This window comes from Mastigoproctus giganteus, chromosome 4, assembly GCF_048544385.1.
Source record: "Mastigoproctus giganteus isolate SK-2022 chromosome 4, ASM4854438v1, whole genome shotgun sequence".
NCBI lineage: Eukaryota > Metazoa > Arthropoda > Arachnida > Uropygi > Thelyphonidae > Mastigoproctus > Mastigoproctus giganteus.
The window spans coordinates 244,768,694-244,795,847 of NC_143578.1; the positions used below are offsets into that span (position 1 = coordinate 244,768,694).

General features: G+C 43.3%; 1 protein-coding gene across 1 annotated transcript; it reads left to right on the forward strand.

Annotated features, from left to right (window-relative positions):
• The first annotated feature begins 5,462 nt into the window (after positions 1 to 5,462).
• On the forward strand, positions 5,463 to 12,265 carry LOC150087590 (uncharacterized). The gene is made up of 5 exons (XM_090372154.1): positions 5,463 to 5,614; positions 5,753 to 5,875; positions 8,221 to 8,372; positions 8,489 to 8,565; positions 12,071 to 12,265. The coding sequence occupies exons 1-5, from the start codon at positions 5,545 to 5,547 to the stop codon at positions 12,075 to 12,077; spliced, it is 429 nt and encodes a 142-aa protein (XP_090228280.1). The 5' UTR covers positions 5,463 to 5,544; the 3' UTR covers positions 12,078 to 12,265.
• Positions 12,266 to 27,154: the final 14,889 nt, after the last annotated feature.

The window sequence follows — 27,154 nt, forward strand, 5'->3', positions numbered from 1 at the left end:
TGGTGACTCACAAGAAAGACAAACCGCGTCTGAATCTGTAAACAGCTACCTAAATACATTCTGTAGGTACGCCAAATTGTTTGGCCTGTCAGTCAATCCAGAGAAGTCAAACTATCTCATCTTTACGCCAAGTCGGAGGACTTCTACTGATACTGCATCTTCTCTACTTCCGGAATTGGCAGGAAATGTTCTGACTCCCACAGACAGCGTCAAATTCCTAGGAATAATCCCTGATGCCAACCTCACCTACAACAAAAAAATCCAAGCTCAGTATTCCAAAGCTCACCCACCAGCCTCAGGAAACTGTGGGGCCTCGAATTCTGGGTGCTGAAGTGGGCCAACTTGTGGTCGCACCTGATGTACACAACATCTAAATCTACTCTCTGCTGCAACCTGCAATATACGCCCATAGTCCGCAGAGCCCATGTGCTAAAAATAAAGTCATTCCTTCATCTGTGCTCAGCTAAGCAGGATCACATCAACATCTGGAACACGGTTGGTTGGCGGTTGCCAGGCAGACATCTCCGTAGTACCCCCTCCTTGTGCTCAAGGCTACAGCGGTTACAGAATTTCAGGAGACACTTCCCTAATGTGACTCTGGACACTCTCAACTCGCTCAACATCGACATCGAGCTGTGGACGATAGACAAGGCATATCGGGATGGCATCTTGTCCTATCTTGCTGTTTGTAAAGGACATTTATGTAAGTGCCGATCTTAAGTTAGTTAACCGATGTCATTTCATGTTGTGCTCAACTTGTTGTCCTTTTTCGCTGTAATTACTACTTCATTCATTTTTACATTTTGACTATTATCTTTGCTTTGATCTATTAATTATTATTATTATTTATTTTTTTAATAAACAAAATCACTTGTATAAACAACAACAAATTGTAAGATTCCTCTGGCTTTCTGTGTAAGGAATCATTATTGTATACAATTTATGTTAATAAAGAATCTTATTATTATTTGGTAGGGGTACCGCAACCACTAAGATGTACCAAGAACAGATCCTGGAACCCTAATGCCACTTTTCAGGGGTGCGGTTGGCCCAAATTTTCTTTTCTTGCACGACAACCCACCACGGAGCTCGAATGGTGGAGGAACATCTTCAAATCGAAAATATGCAACGACTGCCGCGGTCAGCACGATCGCCAGACTTAATTCCGATCGACCATGTGTGGGACGCCATTGTACTCCGACAGCGAACTCCACGTTCACCGGGTCAGCTGAGGTGTGCGCTGGTGAAAGAATGGGTTTTGTAACAGAATCTTAGCCACCCTTACATCGAGCATAGTTCATCGCTGCCAGGCCTGTTTAGTCGTTGGAGGGAATCATACAGCGTACGGATGTCATGGGACCATATTTTCGAGCATCTTGTATCGACTGTTTGCAATTCTTATACACCCCAATAAATGTCCCTTATGCCTGTCCGACGTTTCTCGCCCGCTCCTCATTTCCTCGTTATTGCACGCTACACCAACGTAACAAATTTTGTTCCGCGTCATCGCAAGCTGCACGAGTGACACCACGTTTTCTACGTGTTCTGTGAATTTTGTGGAGCAGTGTAGTTTCAAACAGTACCGATCCTGTTAAGCAGGCAGTTTTCATGGTGCAATATTGGTGTATCGAAATTATGAATGTTCTTCGACATCCATAACCCGATCATCCAGAATATTGTGCATCCATCCTGATTCATCGCGATTAATATTTCGAGTGGGGAACCCGCCTCATAATAGTTGAGACATCCCCAAACCGACGACATTGCATCGGCATCCCAATTTTCTCCAGTTTGTAAAATAAATGTAGACCGCACAAAACCTTTCAACTTCTTTCTCGCAACCGACTGTTTTATGGCCTGGTCTTAGTGATTCACGAGATTCTCAGGCAATACTTGCCCTTTTAGAATAAATGAGGTGGTTCGAAGTGTCCTCGTGAAACGTGCTCCTCAAAAATCTGCGATATTTCAGTGCCACGCTGACACCAGGGCTTAAGTTTGATACCTTCCGATTCAGATTTAAGTCATCAAACCAGATCTTTAAGCGATTCAGGAAAGAAGGTAAACGGATATTTATGATTTGATTTTAACATTAAGCTATACCGAAAGCCAACAGCGCTCCCCGTGCTTTTCACTTTTGCTTCCACTTACTACAGCAACAATAACAACCCCCCCCCCCAACGACTAATGCCACGCGCCATCTAGCTTTGTGTTAGACTTGATGCACTTGGAGAAGGGACCAATGAAAAGCTGTGCGTTGGATTGAGAAGTCACGGCACGGAGTCTACCAGTGTGACAGTCATGGAGAGGATATCATCAAGGCTAAAGCACACGTCATTAGTTCACCTGTTGTTGTTGTTGTTGTTGTAGGGTTTTAGGAGCATCGGCAACTAAGGTCATATTAATGCGCGTGTTCTGCGGTGATTTTCTGTTTTGCTGGACAAAATTTCCGGGAGAAAAAACTACGCTACCCATAAAAAAGGCGCAGAAAAGTTCCTCCCGCCATCGAACCTTTCCACCGAGTGTGGACAAGACGGCGATCGTACTAACTGCCCACCAGGTGGCGGTTTTAGCTTTCCTAGAAATAAAAGTAATTTGAAGATGAGCGGGTGACCGGAAATCAACGGTGTGTCAATGTGTGACATCACAGAACAGACCGAACGCAGCACGGAGAGCAGAGAACAGACTGAACGCAGCGCAGCTGCAAACATCCTGATGGCGATTTGAAGAGGACACCCTAGCCCTCTTCGCCTATTGTTCCCACTTCCTTTGAGGGGGCGGACGTTCTATGTTCCCTCTGCTCCACCCCCAAATTTCTACTCTGGTGGGGCAAGGCATGTCATACTGAAAACTGGGGCTATCTACTCTATTGGCCCCATATTTCTGTCTTTTCCTCCAATCTTCGTTCTCCCTCCCCTCTCTACCTTCATCACAGCGAAAGCCCCACACGTCAAAAACTCAACGTGATAAAACGACCTTACGCCCAAAACTCGACCGAGCAAACAAAAGCGATGTTATCCCTAGGATTACGCAGATTTGTTTTTTTTTAGGTCGTAGCCACCGAAATCCCAAGAAATTAAGTGGCAGGACCTGCCAGAGTGAATCTACAGCTACTGGGTTCGTGGTCTGCCTCCACGGGGGCGTAAGTGGGGCAGCGTTGGGCCTCAATAGGGGTCCAACGGCTAAATGACCAGATGAACAACGGTACAAAGGACTACACGTGAACAATTCCCACACACTTTTAAACTTTTCTCTAGCGAACTGGTTCACCCACAATGAAAACAATTCAGAGATGGGGGGGGGGAGACCCCTGGTGTCGTATGACAACAACAACACACTGAGTGTGTCTATGGGGGGCTGAAGGAATATGAAATAACTTATTAACCGCAATTCGCAGAACACCCCAGTGATGTCACAAGCCCATCCCGCAAATCGCAATTCACAGAAAAATTCTGGATTGTGGGGTGTGTACAGCGAGTGTTAGCGGAACATTAAAGACACGTTTATTTACTAACCTTTCATGAGCGTTAAAGACAACATTTACATAAAAGAAACAATAATTTACATACAAGCATACTAATTTCCATGTACATATGTAAACCGTAGAACAGTACACTACACTATCTCTCATTAACTATTCGCAATTTAAAAATTATTAGCATCAGTTTGTATTTTACTTAATTTGAATCCTCGATGATTATTCAATCATTCTTTTACATCCAATTTTTTTTATCTCTTACATCGGTAATATTTACTTCAGCTTTTATTGCTCTTTCCTCTTACATCAGTCATATTCACTATTAATCCCTCATTCTACCTTAATTACTCTTTAGTTATCAGCTTAGTCATCCCCTTCACCACCCTTACGTTAATTCATAATCATCTACATTCATAACAACCTATCTCAACCTTAGTACAAACTTGCCTATTTCAAATTTAACTTCGTTAGAAAGAACTGTCAATCAATTTCTTACAGGAGTTCAGATTATGACTCCAAGAGTTCAGGGTGTTCAATACAAAAACAAGGACCACACTTATGTTCCGATATGGCCGCTGATCCCACATTCCTTGCGTTCAGGCTTCCTTCTGGCTGACAGGCTTACTTCAGTCATGTGGCACCCAGGATTTCTCCCTTTTCTTGGGCACCCTGCTTTCCTTAGTGGCGGACAGGACGCACAATCTCACGTAGTCTATATAGGCACATGTGTACACTCCTGGCTCATTTTCTATGGGTGGGAGCTGAAACCCCTGGACGGTTCCTTCGCGAGATACTCTTCAGACTTTTTTCTACAAGTCCTACATCACCAAACTCGCCTACCTCTACTTCAACCCGCAACTCACGACCACACCACACAGAAGTCCGATACAGAATGCACACGCCTCTCAATTTTTCTCCCAACGAACTTTACTCTTTCCCTCAAGTTTGGAACCCCTCCCCCAAGGACTTCAACCAATCCCATATTCTGTTCAATTTTCCATTCCTTTCTATTTGCCAAAACAACTCTCCCAAGCTGTCTCCCTAGCGCACAAACCAACCCTTCTCTAGAAATTTTATTTTTTTTCACACAGCAGTATGACCTTTTCATGTTTGCCGGCAACCTCCAAAAACCCTCATTTTCGTTTTCCCACTTTTCTCTCTAAATATATCGAAACACCAAATATCAGTGAGCCCGAGGCCGTTTTTCTTTTGACATGAACACTGGACGTGCACTCATTTCCTGTTTAGTTTAGATCAAAAGAGACGCTTCCTATAATCCCGTTTCACGACCTGTTGTTCTTTCCCTCATCAACCCTCCCACGCCTGTTCTCAAATGGCACCCCTTCGCTAGTCATTGCGCTGCCTCTGTTTGTTTTCTTGTATTATTTAAATTACTCGTTTACCTTTTTTGCCACTATTTTAATTCCCACGCTTAAAACTGTCCTTTACTAATTCCAGTGTTCTTCAAACTTTAACCTTATTTTGCATTCAAACTAAATGTCCAACCTTAATATTTACTGTTTTCAAATTAATACTCGGGCATTAATGCTAATCCTCGCTTTCCATTGCCCCTCCTGGATTTAGTTTAGCAAAACAAATATTTCTATTTTAATTTGTAAGAACAACATCGTGGTGGAGCGCCATTAATTTCCGGTTGTGCGATATTTCGAACATTTATGAGAAAACAGTTGGTGAATATCATTTGTTATTTAAATGTTTAAAATTAAATGGGAGGTGCTGTATAACGCTGGACGTGCGTCATTTCTTCGCTACAAAACAACCACTGGGAGGAAACAGATAAGTTATTTATATCTCTTGTAAAGTGAAAACATTGCAGAACCCAATGAAGCTTGCAACCGGATATGAACCAGGAGGATCCATCACGCCATCGGATTATTCGTTGCACTTTCATTGGCTAAGCGGTCTGGTCCCGCTTTAATTACTTCTGGCCATTTTATAAAGAGCCGAATCATTCCAGGGTACCACGCTGAGCTCGTCCGACGCCCACAAGTTAGTCCAACATAAGAAGATATTCAAGACAGGATCCCCTTCTAACTTTAACAAGAGCGATGAAGTCAATCGTGTACGCAGTCCTTGTGGCCGTGTTCTTGGCCGTTGGGTGCGAAAGCGAACCAACCTGTGAGTATTTCGACAAGTTTTATTTCTCGATGGACTGATCGGTTGACGCCAATCTCGAAAGGTCCTCTTCGATACTTTTGGTCTTTATTTTAATGAAATAGTAACGTTCCTCTCTCTTTCTTTCTCTTTTCATTTCAGGCACCATTTCGATACAGCAGTCGAATCCTGAAGCCCGTCCGTGTGTTAACGATGCCAACTGTACCACCTTACCAAGTTGCGTCATTGGGCCAGGAGCAACTACCACTTCCTGCATCAATGTTGGTAAGCGCAGAGAGAAAGTAAGACATTTAAAACGAGTTCCAGTCCGGAAATTATTATTCAGTTATTCCAAAACGATTATTGTGTGTTATAGGCTTCAATTCAGAGCGTTCTTTAGTCGGTTTGTCTGTTGCCCGAACGAAAAATCCGAGCTTCCGGGGTGGAAAAACACTGCTCTCCTCTCTTGAGACTAACTGACACTCGGGCAATGAGCGAAAAAAGCCCACAAAAGTTCCGGGCGTATTCACAGGATTAGGACCTACGCCTTTATCACCCAGTGCGTGGAGGATAGCCTATAATACACTCCCACTCAGAATAATGAGGGTAGGAGTGTGCTATAGGCCCGATGACTCTGATGAGCATAAAATGAGCAATTGTGCAGGGAAATAGAGTGGGCCATTAAATCAGAATGTCTTATAATGGGGGATTTTAACTTTCCAGATATTGGAATTTGGGGGCTGGTTACTCACACACTAGCAGGGCTTTTGTGGATTTATTGGATGATTGTTTTCTACAACAGCATGTTCGGGAGGCAACTAGAGGGAGGAATACTCTTGATTTGATTATCAGCAGAGATTCTTCATGCATTAAGAATCTGCATTAAGATAGTATTTAAATTCTATACAGTGGAATCAACTGATGATGTTAACAACAGCAAATGCAAAATGGGAAGCATTCAAAGAACTTATCTTGGAAGCTACTAGGCTTTACATACCAACTAAGAAATATTGTTCAAAGTTTTTAGGCCTAAGTGGATGTCAGATGAACTAATGAGACATATGGCAGAGAAGAAAAATGCATGGGATACTTACAAATTAACACATGACACAGAAGCCTATGATAGATACAAGTTGATCTGTAACCAAGTTACAAAGGAGGTTAGGCAGGCGAAGGCAGAATACGAGAAATCTTTGGGAAAGAACGCAAATAAATATAGTAAAAAGAGTTCTTTACTTATTTAAATTCTGGAAGAAAAGGGATGAATCAGATTGGTCCACTTCATATCGATGGTTGTGGGGTTTTCTCCTTTCTTTATCTTTCTTACTTCCTTATTTTTTTTATTTCAATTTATATCACCCATTTGTACTTTTGTATTGCCGTCTGGAAATTTCTGACAGATTTCTGATAAATTCAATGAGTATCTTGAAATCAATTTTGTGGAACAGCTTTGCTGAAGCTCCCTCAAGCAACTCGATTGAGTTAAAAAAGAAAAAAAAAAAATCAGAATATTCCCGAAGCTGAAGGATTTTTATTTTTCCCATATACATATTATTATTATTATTATTATTATTAGTGATATCTCTTGAGGAAAGAGAAAACATTTTCAACAAGAAGTCGTTTATTATGGTCACACTTATGTACAAGACTTGAACTGAAACCGATATTATGCATTTCATCCTACAGTACACCGTTTCCTTTTTTACTGCATCCTCCTTTCCTTTTCCCCCCAAAGCATTTCTCACTTACACATTTTATGATACAACTGAACATTTTAATTTGCTTCAATCGTACCCATCTTCTGGGCTGTGTCCATTAATTACTCAGTCAGGTACTCTCACAACACACACAACTGAATTATTTTACTCGCAAGATATTTCTTCTCTCACACGCAATGCAGCCCATGGACATTTCAGATTAGTAACACGCATGCATTTCCTCTTAGCCACCCTGTGCTGCATCTACTATCATTAACACTTATTCCTTTCCTTTTATTAACACTTCATCAGAATTATCTCGTGGCATATTCACCATAACCTTGTTTTCCAGAACACGGAACCCTTCCATCTACTGCCATGGGATACCCTCCGGACTATACTTTTAGTAGAAGGCCGAGCCGATGCCTCTCCCAAAATGACTGAATGCATCCTCAATCAGTGATATGACAGAGGGATTAAGCAGACATCTCTCTGAGCACCCTTTGAGTCTAGGGTCCATCCAATTCGATGTTTAAAAGACTTTGTGTCTTGCAGTTCGACTGTCGATGATTCTGCTCAGATTGCGGACAAATTGAATGAGTATCTTGCATCTACATCACACGAGGAATTCTGTGGGGAAGGGCTGGCAGAAGTTGATCAATCTCTAACAGGGAGCTCCAACTAACTTTCATATCACATACTTGGATCTTAGGAAGGCTTTTCATACTTTTGCACGTGGAAGACTGCTGTCCAAATTGCAGCAGTGTGGCTTTAGGGGCAAATTGCTGCTATGGCTAAAGGGGGTGGTTGAGCTTGGGTACTCCCAAATTTCCAGCTGTTTGAAGTATTTCTCTTTTGTGTGTATAAGTAGTGGTATTCCAGAAGAATATTCTACCGCGTATAAATAAATAAATTGTCTTTGTCACTCTTTAGCTTCAACCGAAGAGAAGATTCCAAAGACATGGACCGTATACGCCACCTATGGCTCACCTCGTAAACAGGTGCAGGGGCAAATCATCGAATGCACTGAACCAAACTGCGACTGCGATTATAAAATTGTGTTTGAAATTCCTTTGGACTGTTCGGTTAGTATTTTTGGAAAAATGATCTCCTCTCTATTGCAGCAGACATTGAGTGCGCAGCAGTGTACTCATCCTTTGCTTTCTTTTAGTGTTTCACGCGGTGTTTTATTTCATTGCAGGGCCCGATCGATTTAAAAGGCTGTGACAGTGTACTGTTTTGCATATCTTTGGGGACCATTAGCCCTGGATGCCGGATGTAAGTAAAACGATATTTCTTATAAAGATTATTTTCTTATAAAGAAACTAATTTCTTCACCTTATGCGCTAATCATATCAGGGTTCGATGTGGATTTAAAAATAGTGCCAGTTCTCTTCAAAATGAACTTCTTCGCGTATATTAATAAGGCGCAGGTGTACTGTCGTGGTAACTGTCTGTTCCTTCTTCAGCAGTTTTGCTGGTTGCTGGAACCAAGAGAAACCAAGAGAATAAAATCTGCATTCCTCACAAGAGACCGACTAACTCATCCACATTTTGCAAAAAAAACCAAAAAAATTCCTTTTTTCGCTATATTTCTTTTTATATATAAATTCCTTTTTATAATGAGTCCCCACTATAGCTAAATGAAGACGATTTAGAAAGTCGCTCGTGCGCGACTATTAGCCTTTATCTCACTTCGTTGAATTTATTTTAATTAGAGAACCATAGAATGGAAAGTGCACTTTCCTTTCTTAGCAAAACTTTTAAAGCCCATAACTTAGTTTTTAAATTTCGAATCCCCGTAAGTTATTAGAATCTCTTAACAACTATGCACGTGGCAAAACTTCCCACCAACTAAGCGGATTACTTGAGGTGAATGTTGAAAAATTAAGCTAAGCATTATTCACCATCTAGTGATTACATCGCAGCACATAAGGACTCTTTAAAAACATCATCGGTGATCTCAATCTATCAGACAATCTCTGGGATGAATTGGATCGTGGGGTGGGTGTTAGGAGAGGACACCCAAGAAACAGAGCTCAAGTGGTCGCCGCTTTGAAGGATGAATGGTGAAAAATATCGAAGGACATTAACAAAAAGCTGGCAGAGAGAGTGTTCCTCGGGGGTTAAAGATTTCAGCACATCTTATTAGTTTTCTGTAAATAAAGGCTCATAAATCAAGGCCGCATAAATAAATCTCAACTTCATATAATATTTTTAGGTGCCAAAGCAACGTACAGTAGTATTAAGCACCAAAAAGCAGACTGAGTCAAAAATTCTTACTGGGGAAAACTTGTAGCCACCTCATACTAGTGTTGATGGCCAAAATCATACCGGATTCCGGCCCACCGTTATGGCCAGTTCACCTTTGTTAGGCACTACTGGCCCTCATCAGTATCATCGAATAGCTACTTTGAGCCATCCAATGTCCCAATACGCAATAAAGAGTTCTTCTTCAAATTAGTGTTGGATGTTAGACAAGCACTAGTCTAACAGAAAACTGATTACGCAGCTTTAATAACCTGCATCAAGAACCAAGTATCTCTAACGGTGGGGGTTCTCTCTCTCTCTCTGCCTTCATGCTCGCAGCTGCCTTTGAGCAATTCCTCGTCACATCCGATAAGATCCGTGGCTGATGGTACAAAGTTTTTCCTACAGAAAGGACAAGAAGCAAGTAGCAGAGGTGATCTTCAGAGTGCTAAGCAAATCCAGCAGATAGAAAAATACCCTAACACCATCGGTTTGTAGCTTAACCTCCCCCCAAAGACGCGCAATTGTCAATTACAAAAAGGAAATCAATAAGTGAAGTCTGACCATCCCTGTGTTCCAGAATAAAATGCGTCGAACACTCCCTCCACTACCGACGACCTACGGCTTGTCTAAGATGAGGACCTGATCTCTTCTCATCTTACTAATCACAGCAAAGCAAAGACATACGTAGCATTATGGACCATTACACATCAGTCGGGCCCTCAGGGAGTAGTTGTAGTGGGTGACTCTATTGTCAGGGAAACGGGAAGTGTATACTGTGCAAAAAAAGACAGGCGGAATAGGACCAGGGTACCTTGCCAGGGTCATAAATTGGAACTTGGGGAGAACAATGTGTACAGAAAGGTAGACACGACAGGAGAGGTTATACTCTTAGTTAAGAAGAATATTAAAGTTATGGCAATGCATCCAGTTGACTTGTGTGACGAGTGCAACGTTGCGTCAGTCTCGTGTGACATAAGCACTGGAAAACAAAATTGAGAGTAGGAGTATGTTAAAATCCCAATGACTATGATTAGTATACCAAGCATCTATACAGAGAAACAGAGTGGGCCAGAAAATCAGATTGTCTTAAAATGGTGGATTTAACTTTCCAGGCGTTGACTCGAATTTGTGGGATTACCACACGCAAAGCTTTCGTTTCTGCAAAATGGTTAACGATTGTTGTTTGGGTGAGCTACTGCAATAAGATTTGGGAAAATTGGGTCGATGGGCTGAGAAACGGCAGTTGAAGTTTGCTGCAGAGTACTGAATATGGGTAACAGTAAACCCAGAGTAACTTAACAAATGTACAAAAGGTACTACACTCAGGGAAGTGGAAAGTGAAAAAGATCTGGGGGTAATTGTGCAGTCAGATATGAAATTCTTCGAGCAGTGCAGAGGTGCTATCAGGACATTCATGGGGTTTTGTCAATGGTAGACAGAATTTTGTTAGCAGGGATAAGGAGGTGGTTTTATCCCTTCGTATAAGGCTATTGTTAGGCCGCATCTTGGATCCTGTATACAGATCTGGAGGCCTCACTTCAGGACGGATGTAGAATTGCTGGAATGGGTGCAGAGAAGGGCAACCAGATTGCCGAATGGAAGAACAGGATTGTTCTTACCAAGAAAGGCTTCAGTTTTGCAAATTGCGGCGTCTAGAGAACAGGCACCTGCGGGGTGATCAGATTGAGGTGTTTAAGGCCGTGAATGGATTGACTTAGCTGAATGTGAATGGTATTCTTCCACTTGCTCAGGCTATACGCATGAGGGGGCATAAATTGAAGTTGAGGAAGGATGGTTTGCACGAAAGATGTGCAGAAGTTTGCCTTCAGCCAGCGGATGGTTTATTTTTGGAACCCGCTTCCATTTGTTGTTGTGGAAGTGGATGGGTTGAACAAATTCAAGGAAGAACCGATAAATTCTTGGAGGGTACGGATGGGTGACCCGTGTAAGTTTTTTTTTTTTGTTTTTTGCCGATGCTATATGTTTGCTTTCTTGCATCAATTGTCATTACTGCTGTTACTACGTGTAGTAACAGCAGTAATGCCAGAGCTCTAGAAAGTAGACGTTACCAAAAAAGCTGCTTTTCAGTGCCCGTCCCTGGCCCCTTCGTAACAGCTAACCGACGTACGAAATCCCGCATCCAGTGGAGGCAGTGCTTTACCACTGACTGCCAGGGAATAAGGGGTGCTTAGAAGAACATCCACACATTCATTTGAATGTTGAGACGAAGAAAAACTTCAAAATATTTACCTACCAGGATGAACAATAAACTGCGCTGCAGATGTACAGTGTCAGAAACATTTAAGAAAGTGAGCTGCGAGTAAAAGGTAAGTGGTTGGTGAAAAACACATCCTAAGGAATGTCACGAACAGTTGCAATGCTTTGAACTTTAAACTATTCACATTTTAACCCAAAATGCGATAAACAATAATTTATTTTGTTATTTTTCATTAAATTATACTCGTTTTCCATAAAAAATGCGCCATTACTGTTATTTATCAGCTCAATGAAAATTGTTTTTTATCCGTAGTGGGTAAAGGGCCAGAGGTGGACAGAAGAGACAACCCCGTTTTGCGAAGAAGTGGGATTTCGAAAAATGAAGTGTTTTTCCAACAGAAGAATCATCCTTCAATTTGTACGCTTACAACTCACTTTCTTTAAGTTCTTGTGACAGAATTTTATCAACAACATTGGCTAATTTTGCTCAATAAATGATTGTATTGTAGATGGATGTGAGAAGTGTGTTATTGGGGACACGTTGGTTGGGGGGGGGGGTATTACACTGGTGGATAAATGGAAGGAGACAAAGGGTGATCGTAAATGTTCAGGGTCTCGAAATGCTCTAGCGTTATGAACAGGGTTCTTTGAGGTTCTGTGACAGGGACCTTGGGATTTTTCTGTATTTTCAATAATGATATTACAAATTCCATCTTCGTCTAATAGCGTGTTTGGAAATCAATATATTTCGGTGAAAAAGAATGTGCGGCTAAAAGGAATGAGGCGGTGCCTTCCGAGGATTTCGGCTGCTGTTTTAGATCCATCCTGGATATCGGGAATGGGGAGCTGCACACGCGCGGCTCGAGAGTACTTTGAAGGGGAAATCATTTGTTTAAAATAATAAATGATTAAAAAATATTTCCCGTTCTTTTTCGCTGCTCCATTTGCTATTGTGAAAAAAATTGATTTCAGTTTTCGGTAATGGAATAGGCGGGCCATGTTTGACCTTCCCTTTTTTAATTTTACTGTAATGAGGATTATTTTTATTACATCTTTTGAACGATCGTGGTTGCTTACATTTTTCTACTGATTGTTCAGGACACCCTTCGTCTCCATCTGATTCCATCCATTTCTGTTATCTTTGGTTTCTTCGGTTTGTTTGCAATTTGTGCAAATTCGCAAAGCGGGTTGTGGGCGGGATGAAAGAAAGACACGCCTTCTTCCTGAAGGACACGCGTTTCTTCTTGAAACACATGTCCTTCCTCTATGGATGGTCGCAAGGCCTGAGGACGAATCCAACGTCAGTGAAAGCCACTGTTCCCTTGTCGCAGTAGATGTCAAACTACCAAACAAAAAGAAGAAATGAGTTCTGCGTACCTTGACACATTACATCTACAAACGCAGTGGGTATGCTAATTAAACCTAAAACTACATCACGTGACTTCTGCGTCCTGTTCAGCCCTACTTAACAAAATATACTGAACGTCAATATGAAGTAATGCCTCCTTGAACAGCGATACAAACACATTCTTCTAATATCCCCAAAGTCCTCGCGACGTTTCCGAGTTCCTTCCAACTTCCTTTAACCCCACATCATCGTCATCGTTGTCCCCACACCGAGTGGAAAAGGCACAGGTTCGAATCCCCTTGATGACGCAAGTATTCTACTGGACTTTTTTTCACTCCGTGGCTGAGTTACTCGGTCTAAGGCGTCGATAGCAAGGTTTCCCCCCCCAGAAACTGGGGTTTTTCGACCATAGAACGCACTCAATTACAGCACAAATGCGGGTTTATGGAATCAATTACAGGTAACCCAAATATGATAATTAGAAATTAATTAGATTGACCCCATGTGAACAGTCTGGATATACACAAGAAATTTATTTATTAATCCCAACTTTCCGAAGCAGCGCATTATCTGTAAAAAGTAATATGAGGGGTCCGAGGAAGTCTGGGTGAATTTTCTAGAGATGAATCCTTAGAGCCTCACTGAGTCTATTCGGGGTCAAATTGGTCGTTAGAGATAAATCCTTAGAGCGCTGTTACAGGATTCAGTTGGCCATCAGCTGGAAGAAACGGACTTTCCCTTAGAGCTCAGTTAGTCTATGACGGAAAGGAAAGCTATCCCGAAAATGTACATTCAGCCACTTCCCCAATTCTCGAATCCTATTGACAACTTCATTTCCCTTCTTCTCCGACAACCTCTAGAGAACCTCTACACGAGCTAAAATCTGTCCTCAAAAAGAAACTGGAATAATGGGCTGCTGAGTAACCTTGCTTGCAACGTGAGGATCGGTGTGAGTTGCACAGAAGTGAGGGGAGATCTCACCCACTACTAATTCTTGTTTTCCGGTTATCCTTAGCATGAAATTTGTGTGATCCACGTGCATTTCTTCTTCTTTCGTGGCCTGCACGTTCGTTGTGGATCGGTAAGCAAATCATTCCTTTGTAGATCAAACAGCTCTCTACAGAAATAAACGAGATGATGAGATATTTTGAAAAATCCGCAGCTTCCTTATCTTTAACATCAATATATACACGCAGTGATCACTGAATTATAACCACCCTAATATCGTGAGGGCCTTCAGCTCCTTTTAACACGCGCGAATAACCTGTTTTTCGCCGACGCACTGACTCCACTAGATATCTGAAGATGTTTGTGGGGATCTGTAGCCGAGCTACCTTTAAGGCTATCCCTGGTGTCCCGATAGATGATGGTTGCGTGCCCACACGCTTCACTTGCCAAACCACAAGTGTTTAATTCGATTGAGTTCAGGCGAATTTGGAGGCAAATCAAGATAGGTGATATCTTCGCTGTGTTGTTCGAACCACTCGTGCACAATGCACGGCGCATTTTCGTCTAGGAAAATCGCGTTTCTTTCTGTCGGGGGAAAAAATTAACACGGCAGGGTGTGCGTATGGTGTGCTAACAGCTGTCGGTAGACCAGACCAGTGAAACGTTGGTTTATACGTACCGGGGGTCCTAGTTCTTGCCAGAAAAATGTGCCCCATATTAAGCAACCACCGTCTACATTGACAGTGGGCATCACGCACGATGGGTACTTGGACTCACGAAGCTGGCACCACATACTGTCTGCGTATTGCACCAGGTATTTGGATTCATCTGACCAGCACACTCGTTTCCAGTCCTCCAGTGTCCAACCAGCGTGTTGTTGAAACCACAACATTCGCCGTCGATGATGAACCGCGGTGAGGAGAGGGAGGATATCTCTTGGGTTGTCTGTTGGGCACCCGACGTCTGCGAGTTTGGCGCATTGTTCATTTGGAATATTGTCCTCGCATTACCACATTGTATCGATAGAATGCGCTGCACCCTTCGCACACCAGGAACATCCACCTCGCGTGATCCTTTTCAGTTCTACGCGGGAAGGGGTTTGAACTGTTCGACGCCATTCGTTGTACACCTTAACCACAGCGGGCCCATAGCAACCAAGACACGCTGTTTCCGATGTGGAAGCACCTGAAGCACGAGCTCCCACAATCATGCCATTTTGAACCTCCGTGATATCCGTACTCCTACAAACGTTACTTTATCACTGACTTGCACGAGCAGATGGAAATGACCACTGCTGTAGCATACGAAGCTGGTCGGCTTTTTATATTGCAAGTTATGCAGCGCAGTCCATTATGGATGGGGTGGTGACAATTCAGAGATCAGGGAGTGTTTAAAAATATTGCTCCTTCTATTAACATTCAGAGGGACGGATCCTTGTTTTCAATTCTTTTGTCTATTTCGAAATATACTATTTATTTGTGGGTTTCGAGGGTTCACTTACCTGACATTCCCTCTCGGCTACGATGCCCAATTTAACCTCCTCCGAATCGGGCGAATTTTTATTGTATTCGAGGACTTTCTCGGGATCTATCATGAAAGTACCCTACGTGTTGAGACCCTTTGCTCCTCTTCCGTGGGATTACATTTTAAAAGGAAAACAGACGTGTTTGGGAGTTGTCAGAGAACGAGGGAGACAGAATAAATGCCAAGCTTCCACTCGTGACCAAACAAAATCCATAGCCAAATAATACTTTGAAAAACAAACGTTTTAATTTGCGGGTCTGGAGTGATGAACAACATTTTGTAAATAGCAACCAGAGTTGGAAAATTTTCGTACAGGTACTCCTAAAATTAGAGTATACGGAGGAATCTCACGAAAGGAGAGATCTCATAAACGGGGGGGATCTGCTTTAAAACTTAAATTTCGTCTCAAGAAAGAAGAAATTGATGGTCTTGACAGATGTATAAAACGCCAGAGGGCTGCCTTATCTCACCTGTTCGGTCACCTAGTTTTCCACGCAATCGCTTCCAGTTGACGAGCTGGTAAGGTTGATTGACGAAGCCACACTCATCATCTTCGAAATTGCAGAAGTGCGCAGAGATCATTAATGGAATAATGAACTGGCAAGTTCAAATAAAACGGTTGAAATTCCATCTGCATCTCTTTGTAAAGTAGAGAGAATTTAATATTATAAGTGTAAGTGTCAGTGTAAGTGTAAGTGTGTGTTGTTGTCTTACGGCACCAGGGATTTCCCCCATCTCCGTGTTGCTTTCAGTGTGGTGAACCAGTTCACTGGGAAATGCCAGAGATTTAAAAGTGTGTGGGAATTGTTCATGTGTTGTGTTCTGTACCGTTGTTCATCTGGTCATTTAGCCGTTGGACCCCTATTGAGGCCCAACGTTGTCCCACTTACGCCCCGTGGAGGCAGACCAGGAACCCAGTAGCTGTAGATTCACTCTGGCAGGTCCTGCCGCTTAATTTCCTGGGATTTCGGCGGCTAGGACCTTAAAAAAAAAATTAAAATAAAATAAAATAAATAAATAATAATAATAATAAAAAATAAAAAATAATAAATAAAAAATATAATAAAAATAATAATAAAAAATAAAAAAATATATATAAAAATAAAATAAATAAATAAAGAAAAAAAATAAATAAAAAATCTGCGCTGTTGTAGGGGTAATGTCGCTTTGGTTTGCTAGGCCGAGTTTTGGGCGTAAGGTAATTTTATCATATTAAGTTTTTGACGTGTGGGGCTTTCGCTATGATGAAGGTAGAGAGGGGAGGGAGACCGAAGATTGGGGGGAAAAGACAGAAATATGGGGCCAATAGAGTAGATAGCCCCAGTTTTCAGTGGGGCATGCCCATGCCCCACCAGAGTAGAAGTTTGGGGGTGGAGGAGAAGGAACAAAAATGTCCCCTCCCCCCAAGGAAGTGGGAATAATAGGTGAAGAGGGCTAGGGTGTCCTCTTCAGATCGCCATCAAGCTGTTTGCAACTGTGCTGCGTTTTGTCTGTTCTCTACTGTCTGTGCTGCATTCCCCCGTCCTTGCTTTTCTTTTCCGTGTGATCAGCACCCTTCTTGTCCTCTGCGGGGTTTCAGTTTTTTTTGTCACATTTGGCGGCGATTTTTGTCAATCTCTGCGTACGTTGCTGTAGATAGCTATTAGTGTTTTTCTCCTGGTGAATAGGTCTTGCGCATACTGGGAGAGTGCCCTATATTCATCCTCAGTGTCCAGGAAGTGGTGCTCCAGTCCTTTTGGGAAGTATCTCAACCTTGTTATTAGTAGCCCTCTGAGGTCTTCATAGTGTTCACAATCATAGACTATGTGGCTCCAGCTTTCACTTTCCCCACATATGCAGTTGGGGTCCTCAACGAGCCGGAAGCCAAACAGCTTCTCCTTGTAGGGTCCGTGTCCGGTTAATAGTGTTGTCATATGGTACCCTGGGAAGTACCAGGCCGGCTGCTTTGGGTATATTTTCCGGAGGTCTGGTAGAAATCTTTTTGTTACTTCGCCTTTTGTAGTCTCTGTCCATCTTCTCTGCCAAAGATCTAGGAGGTGGGTCTGTAGCCTATTTTTTTCGTGTTTTAGGTTGCCCGCCGGGTCAGTCGTGTATCCTTGGTGGGTAGCGGCCACTCCCCTGGCCAGCAAAAACAGTAGCCCCGCCTGAACTGCCTCCAGGTCCAGAGGGAGCGCTCCAGCAAGTACCTGCAATGCTGGGGTACTTACCGTGCTGCAGGCGCGCGTTGTTGATAGCAGTATGGTCCTTTGGGTCATTTCTAGTGTTCTTTTGTTGACTACCAGTGTCGTTTTTGGATACCACACCGCTGCTGCATAGGTGATTGCAGGCAGGAAGGTTGTTTTATAGTAAAGCATCAGTGCTTTTTTCTTGAGTCCCCAATCTTTCCTTGTGATTCTGGTTACCAGTCCAGAGTATCCTCTGATTTTTCTTCTGATGTATTTCAGATGCGGCTGGAACGTCAAGTTTTTATCTAGGATAACGCCCAGATACTTCAGTTGGCTCACAAATTTGATTGTTACATTGTTGATTTTAATTTGCGGGGGTCGTCGTAGTTGCAGAGTCCCCTTTAGCAGGATCGATGAGGTCTTGTCTGACGATATTTTCAGCTGGTTCTTTGATGCCCATTGCTGCAGCCGCTGCAGTGCCTGATTTGCCAGCGTCTCCAATTGGGCCCTGGAGTCCGCCTCTACCGTCAATGTCAAGTCGTCCGCGAAGGCGTGTGCTGCCACAGAACCCAGGTCCGTAGTCAGGAATTCATCGAGGACCATTGTCCACAAGAGCGGCCCGAGCACCGACCCCTGCGGGCATCCTCTGTGCACCTCTCTTGTTATTTTTTGATAGTGCACATTGATTTCCACTCTTCTTTGCGTTAAATAGCTTTCAATTACTTTGTAGAGGTTAAGAGGCACCTCAGCCTCCCTCAACCTTGCCAGGACGCTTGGCCACCAAAGTGAATCAAACGCCCCAGCAAAGTCAACAGAGATGAGCAGCAGATACTTTCGTCTACAATCCTGGAATATCCTTAACAAGTTTCCCAGTGCGTCCACAGTTGAGGATCCTGGTCTGAAGCCATACTGATTTCTGGCATGTAGGCCTGCCGCTTCATAGTGTTTTACAACTCTCACATGGAGTAATCTTTCAAACAATTTGCTTGCCACTGGGAGCAGTGCGATGGGTCGATATGAATCCGGAAATTCTGGATTTTTGGTAGGATTTTTCAGTATTAGTTTTAAATTTGCTGTTTTCCATGCAGTTGGGAAATGTCCTGTTTCCAAGCATCGATTGTACAGTGTGAGGAGTAGGTGCGGCTTGTATTCGATGGTTTTCTTGAGTATTTCAGGCTCAATAAGATCGAGGCCCGGGCATTTTCTATTTCTGACCCTACTAGTGGCCACGCTGAGTTCATCCAGGGTGAAGGGAGGCTCAATCGCCTGGTTTCTGTAGTTATCGTTTCTCTCGCATGTCTGTTTCTGACCTGGCATAGTTAACATATTTGGTTTTTGATATATTGTGTCGAGTATGTTATTCATCGACTGCTCCCAGGTTGTGGTGAGATCTCCCTGCCGAGTCCTAGTGGTAGAAATCACCTCCCCCCTAGGCAGTCTATTGGTTGTTACTTTGTAGACAATGCCCCAGGGGTCATTGTTCCCTGCTGTGGAGACCAAGGACTCCCAGGAGCGTCTTTTACTTGTCTTTATGGCGTCAGTGTACCGGTTTCTTATTTGTCTATATATTTGCCTCAGGGCTTCAACCTCATTTGCTGGCCATGTTCTTCGGGCCCTCTGGAAGTCCTTCCTACTCTTGTTCATTTGTCGCCGGAGCATGGCAATGTCCCGGGTCCACCAGGGGACTGCGCCCAGCCGGGGGTGTTTCTTCCTGATAGTTTGGTTGCTGATATCTATCATCAATTTAGTAATTGCCTTCTGCAGTTCGTTCGGATTATTCTGTGGATCTAGGGACGGAGGTTTGTTGTTAACCGCTGTAGTTAGTAGCTCTTTGTATTGGGGCCAATCTGCCTTGGCAACTGCGTATCTGTGGGGTGTTTGTATATTTGCTGTTGTTCTTGGCAGCGTTCTTGTTACTTTGCAGGTGATGACCCGATGGTCCGAGGTGGTCCAAGCGTCTTCCACCCTCCAGTCGGTCACGTGGTTCGCCAGGTTCCTAGTTGCTAGGGTGATATCGATGGTGGCCTCCCAGAGGGTGTTGCAGAATGTTGGCAGCTGGTGCGGTTGGTTCAGTACAACAAATTGGGATCCTATCAGATAGTTTTCGAGTTGCTGCCCATTTGTTGTTCCTCTTCTGTCGGCAGTAATGCTGTACCATAGTGGAGAGCGACAGTTTACATCCGCTCCTATAATTATTTTTTCATTCGGTAGAGTGTTTTGGAGACGGCGCAGGTAGTTGATTGTGGTCTCAATTTCCTGGCCTGGCCTGCTGTAAAGGGCCACTACATATAGGGAGCCTAGTGCTGTAATGAGCTGGGCACAGGCAGCCCAGGTCGTGCACAGTTGAGTTACTTTTGTTGCAGTGATTTTGGTGTCCCTGACTATGACCGCTGCCCATGGGGTGTCCTCCTCCGTGTGGACGGCCTTATATTGCAGCGGATACCCCACCATCCGCTTTGCGTGAACGTATGGCTCCTGCAATATGATTATGTCGGTGTCCTCCTCATCGGCCCTGACCCGGATTTGGTCTGCCACTGTTTTGGCTCGTTGCGCGTTAGTCTGGATTATCTTAATCATTGCTATATTATACTCTTTATTTCTTGTCCCCATAATCGATTCTATTTTGGTATATGCTTTTGGCTTTAAGGTAGACTGGACACTTCGGGTCTTTGATTGAATGAGCGTGTTCTATTTTCATTGCCTTACAGTTTGCGCAGGTGGCTTCCTTGTCTTTGTGTGGACAGTCTTTAAAGGCGTGTCCCTTCTCTGTGCAGTGTCCACAAGTTGGAACTGTCTGGGTGCAGACATGCGTAGTGTGTCCGAACTTGCAGCATCTAAAGCATTTCGGAACAACCACTCGCTCCCGGAATCGGTAGCTGCCCCACTCAATATATACCCTTGTTCTGTCCTTTAAGACTTGCCAAGCTTCCGGTATAAGCTCCACACTCCAGTTGTTGTTTATTCCTCCTCTCGCCTTTATATGAAACTTTGTGGTTATTACTTCGTGTGTTTCTTTGTCTGGTATTTCCTTTTGCAGATTCCTGAGGTAGAGCTCTTCGGCCAGCTGGGCTGCTGTGACTTCTGGATTGACGTCATAGATTATTATTGACGGTCCCTTCCTTTTGGGCGGCTGGGCCGTTAATCCGAGAGCGTCTATTTTGGGGTTTTCTATGATACTTTGTATTTCTTGTCTAGTTTCGGTCTCAATTACTAGTCCTACGTCTCTCAGCTTCCGTATTCCTTTTATTCTTGCATTTTTAAGGTCCTCCCTCATATTACTAATTACTTTTGTTTTTAATTCCTCACTAGAGGGGATCTTGCCAGTCTCCTTTGGTCGGAGTATCACCAGGTTTGGTGTTGGCAACAGTGTTTTCCTCTTCTGGTGCGTCTCTGCGCTTGGTTGGGTTTCCTTTGCTATTGGGATCCTCAGCGCTTCCGAGTATGTCGGGACGCGCTGTGGCGTTTGTTTTGCCCCGCATTCTTTATATGCTTGTAGCCGTGCGTTAGCTTTCTGGCTTTCTACGTACGTGTCATGGAGGATCGTCTCCATTTTGTGAAATATGGTCACTATTTGCGACCTCAGTCCTGTGGATACTCGATCGGGATTGTCCGTAAAGATATGTTCTAGGGCCGTTTTCAATACGAGGGTTTTCTCGTAGACTGTGCCCTCGGGCAGCGTGTGGTCCAGGGGCGTCTCCTGCTGTTTATCATCATTTACATCTCTTTGGGACGCAGCTAGTTCCGGTTGTTCTCTTGCTTCCGCTGTGCACTCTTCTTGTACGTGTGCTGTAAGCTCTCCTGAGTTAGTAACAGCTTCAGCATGGCTTCTTTTATCGAACTGAGTTGAATACACCTGGCTGTCACTGACGTGCCGCCTTCTACTACGCTGCAGTGGGCACGGCAGCATCAGGTGGGAGTCAAGCAGCAGTTTGGGAGGGGGGCTCAAGATTGAGTGGGAAGGGCTCCCTTGCCCATTCGCCGGCTTTTTTCGGCAGCAGTACGCAACGAATTTACCAAGCAACAATTATCCAACAAAGATGGAAACTTGTAGAGTGCGCAGTGTTAGGGGGAAGGTGGCTCCGGTGGTTTCCCACATCTGCGCCATTTAAACTCTGTGGAGACAAACAGTGTCACTGTGAAGGCCACAAAGTGTTGTGTTGTAAATAAAGTATTATTATTTTTAACAAATAAAATACTCAACAAGCATGCGCCCAGTTAAAGTGTATAACAGAGCAGAAAAAAGATAAGAGAACAAAGATTGTACAAAACATAAAAATAAACAGTAGAATTATACACTTTGTACAAAAAAAGACCAAATTATGATGTTAGGGTCCCCCGTAAATGATTACATCTACCCATATATTTATTTTGTCTGTAAATTCCGTGTGTCCTCTGCTCGATTTGCTATTTGCTGGACGAAAAAAACCCCTGTTTCTGGGAAAAAAGCCATGCTATCTACGCCTGAGACCGGTTAACTCTGCCACGAAGTGAAAAAAGCCCACTAAAGTTCAATACACTTTGTACAATGAAAGTTCATTCAAACGGAAACGTCCAACTCACGGAAATAAAAAAGGTATTCATGACGTCAAGTCCAGAGCCGTGAAAAATCGCAGAGAGCAGGGTTGCTGCAGGAGACATCATCCCCCCCCCACACACGAATTAATGAGGACATCTTTAGCCTAGAACTCATCCGTCAATCAGTCAACGTACTCCAAACAGTTCTGTGAAACTGTTTCTTGTTCACAGCCATATCCAACTCAAACTTGTTCATGAGTGCCAAGGTTCTTTTGAAGAAGGAGTTCCTGGATATCTGTAATCTACAGTTACCCCTGTGCAATGTTGTCTTCTGTCTAGTAGCCACCGCTGGAACGAGAAGGTCAAGATGGCATAGACGATCCGGCAGGAAGGTCGAACCAGCGAAGACATGGTACAACAGTTTGACGAAGGTCGAACCAGAGAAGATATGGTACAGCAGTTTGAGATCAAGAACAGTTCGTCGAGTTTCCGAGGATTGAAGCTTGAAGTAGGAACAGAGATTCCGTTAGAAGATTCTGTGGTAAAACATGGGGTTACTTCTGGAAAGATAGTGGATAAATTTCATCTGGAGCGATTCTATTTGCTGTATCAAGAATGCATAGTGTGGGTTCCATCTAGGAGCAGCAAACTCCAGTATAGGGAGTACAGTAGTTTTCAATAGGTGCATAGAGAACTGAGGATCTTGAAATCTGCACGTCTGCCGTTTAATGAAGCCAATTTGTTTTTTCGCTTGGTTTAAAATATTCCTAACATGTTTATCAAACCCACATGCAGCGGTAAAAGTAACTCCCACATCTTTAACTTCGTCAACTCTGGAAATCGGCATCTCCCCGATGTAATATTCATTAACTGCAGTCTTAGTTTTCCTCGAAGCAGCAAAGGAAATAGAGCTGCATTTCCTACGATTAACCTCCAGCCCATTCATAGCAATACAACCAGCGAAAGAGTTGAGAGCAGCCTGAAGGTTAACTGCATCATCTTGACTGCTGATACGTGAATCGTCGGCAAACATTAGGATCTTAATACCACCGTTCTCAAAAAATTGCGACAGATCGTTGATAAAGATGGTGAATAAAAGAGGCCCAAGAGATGATCCCTGTGCTACTCCTCTCGATGGAAAAAATTCCCTTGAGACTTACTGTCCGATGATCACCCTATGTTTTCGATTTGAAATATAGCTCATCAACCAGGATAGTAAAGGGTCAAGTATTCCATAGCGGCTTAGTTTTTTAGCAAGTTGATTGTGCGGGACACTGTCGAAAGCCTTAGTAAGGTCTGTGTAAATCACATCAACCTGTCCTCCGCGATCGACGGTGTCTAGAACCTGCTGCCAGATAGTGAAAAGATTAGTGGTAGTTGATCGGCCCCCGGTGAAGCCATGTTGGCAGTCGCAGATGTGTGCTGAAAACATTCAGTGAATCGGTTGTGAATGACAGTGTGCAGAACTTTTGCCAGCGAGTTCAGAAGGCAGATCGGACGGTAATTCTCTAGTGAGTGGATTGCGCTGCTCTTTGGGATAGGAATAACATTAACTGTTTTGAAGTGAGTGGGGTGAATACCAGTCTTAACGGAAAGATTAAATATATGCAATATTATATATTTAAGTTGTGGAAAGCATTTCTTCCACAAGATAAGTGGAATCTTATCTTGACCAGCTGAAAAATCTTCTGTAAGTTTCCAAAGCGATTCAATGATATCGGCTGTATCCATCGAGAGAGTATTCAGTGATCATCCTTAATGACTTGAAATTGATAAGTTGAAGCAGAAGTAGCTGCAGTTTTCTCGGAAAAGGAGGAGAAAAAGGTACCAAAAAGATCTGCTTTAGTTTTGTCAGATGGTAGGCTTGCCATCGGAATCAATGATTAGAATTCTTAAGCATGTTCCAAAACGGCTTCAGGACTCCATTCACAGTCAAACTACGTTGAACTGATTGAATATAACAAGCGCACTGATTTCTTATCATCCTTTTAATGTTGCTTCTATGTTCCTTGAACAGTGCCATATACGCTTCTTCTTGGGTCGCCCCGAAGTGTTTTCTGCACTGCTCTTTGGCTCGGATAATCGCAATGTCTGTCGTGATCCAATGAGGGAATCTATTCTTGTAATTTTTACTGAGAGGTACGAACTCTTGAATGATGGAGGAGATTGTGATAATAAGATGATCGGTGACTGCGTCAAGATCATTAATCCGTGGAAAGGAGAACCAATCAATGCAATCAAGTTCACTCCCTAATAATTGCTAGTTTGCTCTCCTAAAGTTCAGCTTGGCTGGGGCAAGGGTAGTGCATCTACTCTTCTGTGATATATTTAATTGACAGCTTAAACTTAAAGCCTTGTGATCAGATGGCAGAAGAGAAACTGCTTCTAAAATTAAGATCTGCTTGGATGCACAAATGAGATCCAACATGCCTTGCCTGGATCTCATTGCATGCATCCAACAGTACAAGTATTGTTATACTGCTGGAGGCCCAGTTCAGACATGATGTCATATAGCAGCCTAGTTGTAGCGGATGACTCCTCAATGCCTAGTGGAGAGTGTTGAATATTGGAATCTCCAAACAAGTCAACCTCATCCGACTGGTGAAAAAACGTTCCAAACTCACAAAGCTCTTGCGACAGCCTCTCCATAAGAAGCAGATCGACCGGGGGCGGAAGGAAGATAGCTGCAATGAGAACAGTTTTGTTATGAACCTTCAACTGACAAAAGATTCCTTCGATATTGTTCAAAGTCCTGTGGATTTGAGATAATAATTTGTGTTGGGTTCTGTTGGGTGTCCTGGCTTTTGGCCACAGGGCCCCTGGAGGGATCCCACGTTGCCCGCAAACACACACCACTAGGAAGTAGCTCGGCTGCCTGCCCATAATTCTTTGACTAGTCTCCTCCCGATCCGCTGAGCTTGATGGAAAGACATCAAGTAAAAAAAAAAGTACAGGATGTGCCGGGGAGAGAGTAAAGGAAAGGAGGTATAGTAGAGATACGGAGGATGTAAGAAAAGGCATCATCCTCAGGTTGGGTGGGATTTCTCCCACCCAAAATAGGTTACAATGTCATGTCAGGTTGTGGTTTCGGTTAGAATGGAGTTATAGATATCATTGGTTGGCACTTTCTCTCTAAGTTTGTAAAGCAGTCCCCATGAGTTCGAGTTGGCCGCACTGGAGACGAAAGAATGCCACGTAGTGATTTTTTTGCTTTGAAATTTCAAGACTGTACTGTTGTGTTTTTTCTCACTTTTTAATTAATTGGGAGGAGAAGAGCGTCGTCTTTGATACAGATTCCTTGCCTTGTGAACAAGTCTTCATAAACCCTTAGCTGGGGACTCCACCAGGGAACAGATGATTTCTTCGGAGTTATTCTTTTAGTCGAGCGTTCAGTTGCTCGTAGTAAGGCAGTTTGGATAGAGAAGGCTTGTGTTTTTGCATTAATCTGGTTAAATGAATCCAAAATTTCATCACGGAAGTCATGTTTAACTGATTACGAGAACAGTGGCCGTTTTATATGCTTTATAGCAAATCTTCTCAAGTCTTCAGAAGGTAATCTACGATTTTGTAAACTTGGGGAAATTTTAAATGAAATTGCGCGGTGCTCACTATACGTAAGATCCTCAATCACAGCCCAGTTCAATTTTATGTGAGTGCTGCTTGCAGTGGTGAGAGTCAAGTCGGTAATAGACTCACCATTTATTGTGAAGAAGGTGTTGGGTTGGTTGGATTTATTTAGGATGCATAGGTTAAGTCCAAGTATGGATGCATAGGATGCATAGGTTAAGTCCAAGTCCAGGGGACTACAACTGGACAACTGCAAGTTGTCCAGTTGTAGTCCCCTGGGGTTCAGTGGAGGCACAGAACCATAATGGAGACTTGGCATTGGAGTCTGTAGCTATAATAATCGGTGGTGGGCGTAGTTTTTCGATGACAGTATCTAGATAGTTCGTGGAGATAGATTTGGATGTCTTCAGATGGAGGACAGCAGAGTGATACCAAGTAGAAAGTGTCAGAAAGTGCTGCAATTTGTGCATGTGTACCATTCGGAATACAGAAGGAAGAAACAGCTGTTAAGTGAAGTGAGTTATTAAATGTCACTTTTGCAGATTTTGGATGTTCAGCATCAGCATCTGTGATCCGGGGAGAGATTGGGAAACCCCTTAATTTAAGGTTGTTTCCATGGAGTCTTCTGAAAAAATAGGGTTCTTGTAAGCAGAGCAGGTAGCAGGAATTCTCGGTGATGGCAACTCGGACTTCATCTGTGTCATTCTTGCGGCGATGGGCGTTCACTTGCAGTATGGTAATATTCTTATGGTTATTATCATGAAGAAGAAGTCGCGTTAACAGCAGAGGTCTGGGCGATGTTACTTATCAGCGGTTCTTGTTTTAGCCTTTGGCAGTGCTCTGATGTATTCTGGACACGGTGCCCCTTATGGAGTGATTGTAATTCTTTTGACGCCTCTTGCAGTTGATGCATTTTGGTCTAACACAACTATCCCCCAAGCCACTAATCACCCCCGACTAATGTTACACGCCATCTAGCTTCACGTTGAGCTTGCTGTTCTTAGATGATAGACAAATGAAAAGTTGTGCTTTGGACTGATGTCAGAGTACATGGTCTACCACTCTGAGAGTCGAATAGAAGATGTCACAGAGAATAAAGGTTTCATCACAAGTCATTAGCCGAGGTGTTATTGTCGTCGGGTTTTCGGAGCATAAGTGACTAAGGCCATATATGTCTGTAAATTGCTTGTTCTGGTGTTGATTTTCTGTTTTCTGGATGAAAAACCCTATTTTCAGGGAAAAAGAACCATATCGCCTCTCCTGAGACCGACTAACTCAGCCACGTTGTGAAAAAATGTCGTAAAAATTCGTCACATTGTCGATGGGACTC

Excerpts from the sequence above, each read along its gene's own strand:
- LOC150087590 (XM_090372154.1), top strand. The coding sequence starts at position 5,545 with ATGAAGTCAATCGTGTACGCAGTCCTTGTGGCCGTGTTCTTGGCCGTT. Across the intron at positions 5,615-5,752 it reads GTGCGAAAGCGAACCAACCT|GCACCATTTCGATACAGCAG; the intron begins GTGAGTATTTCG and ends TTTTCATTTCAG. Across the intron at positions 8,373-8,488 it reads AAATTCCTTTGGACTGTTCG|GGCCCGATCGATTTAAAAGG; the intron begins GTTAGTATTTTT and ends ATTTCATTGCAG.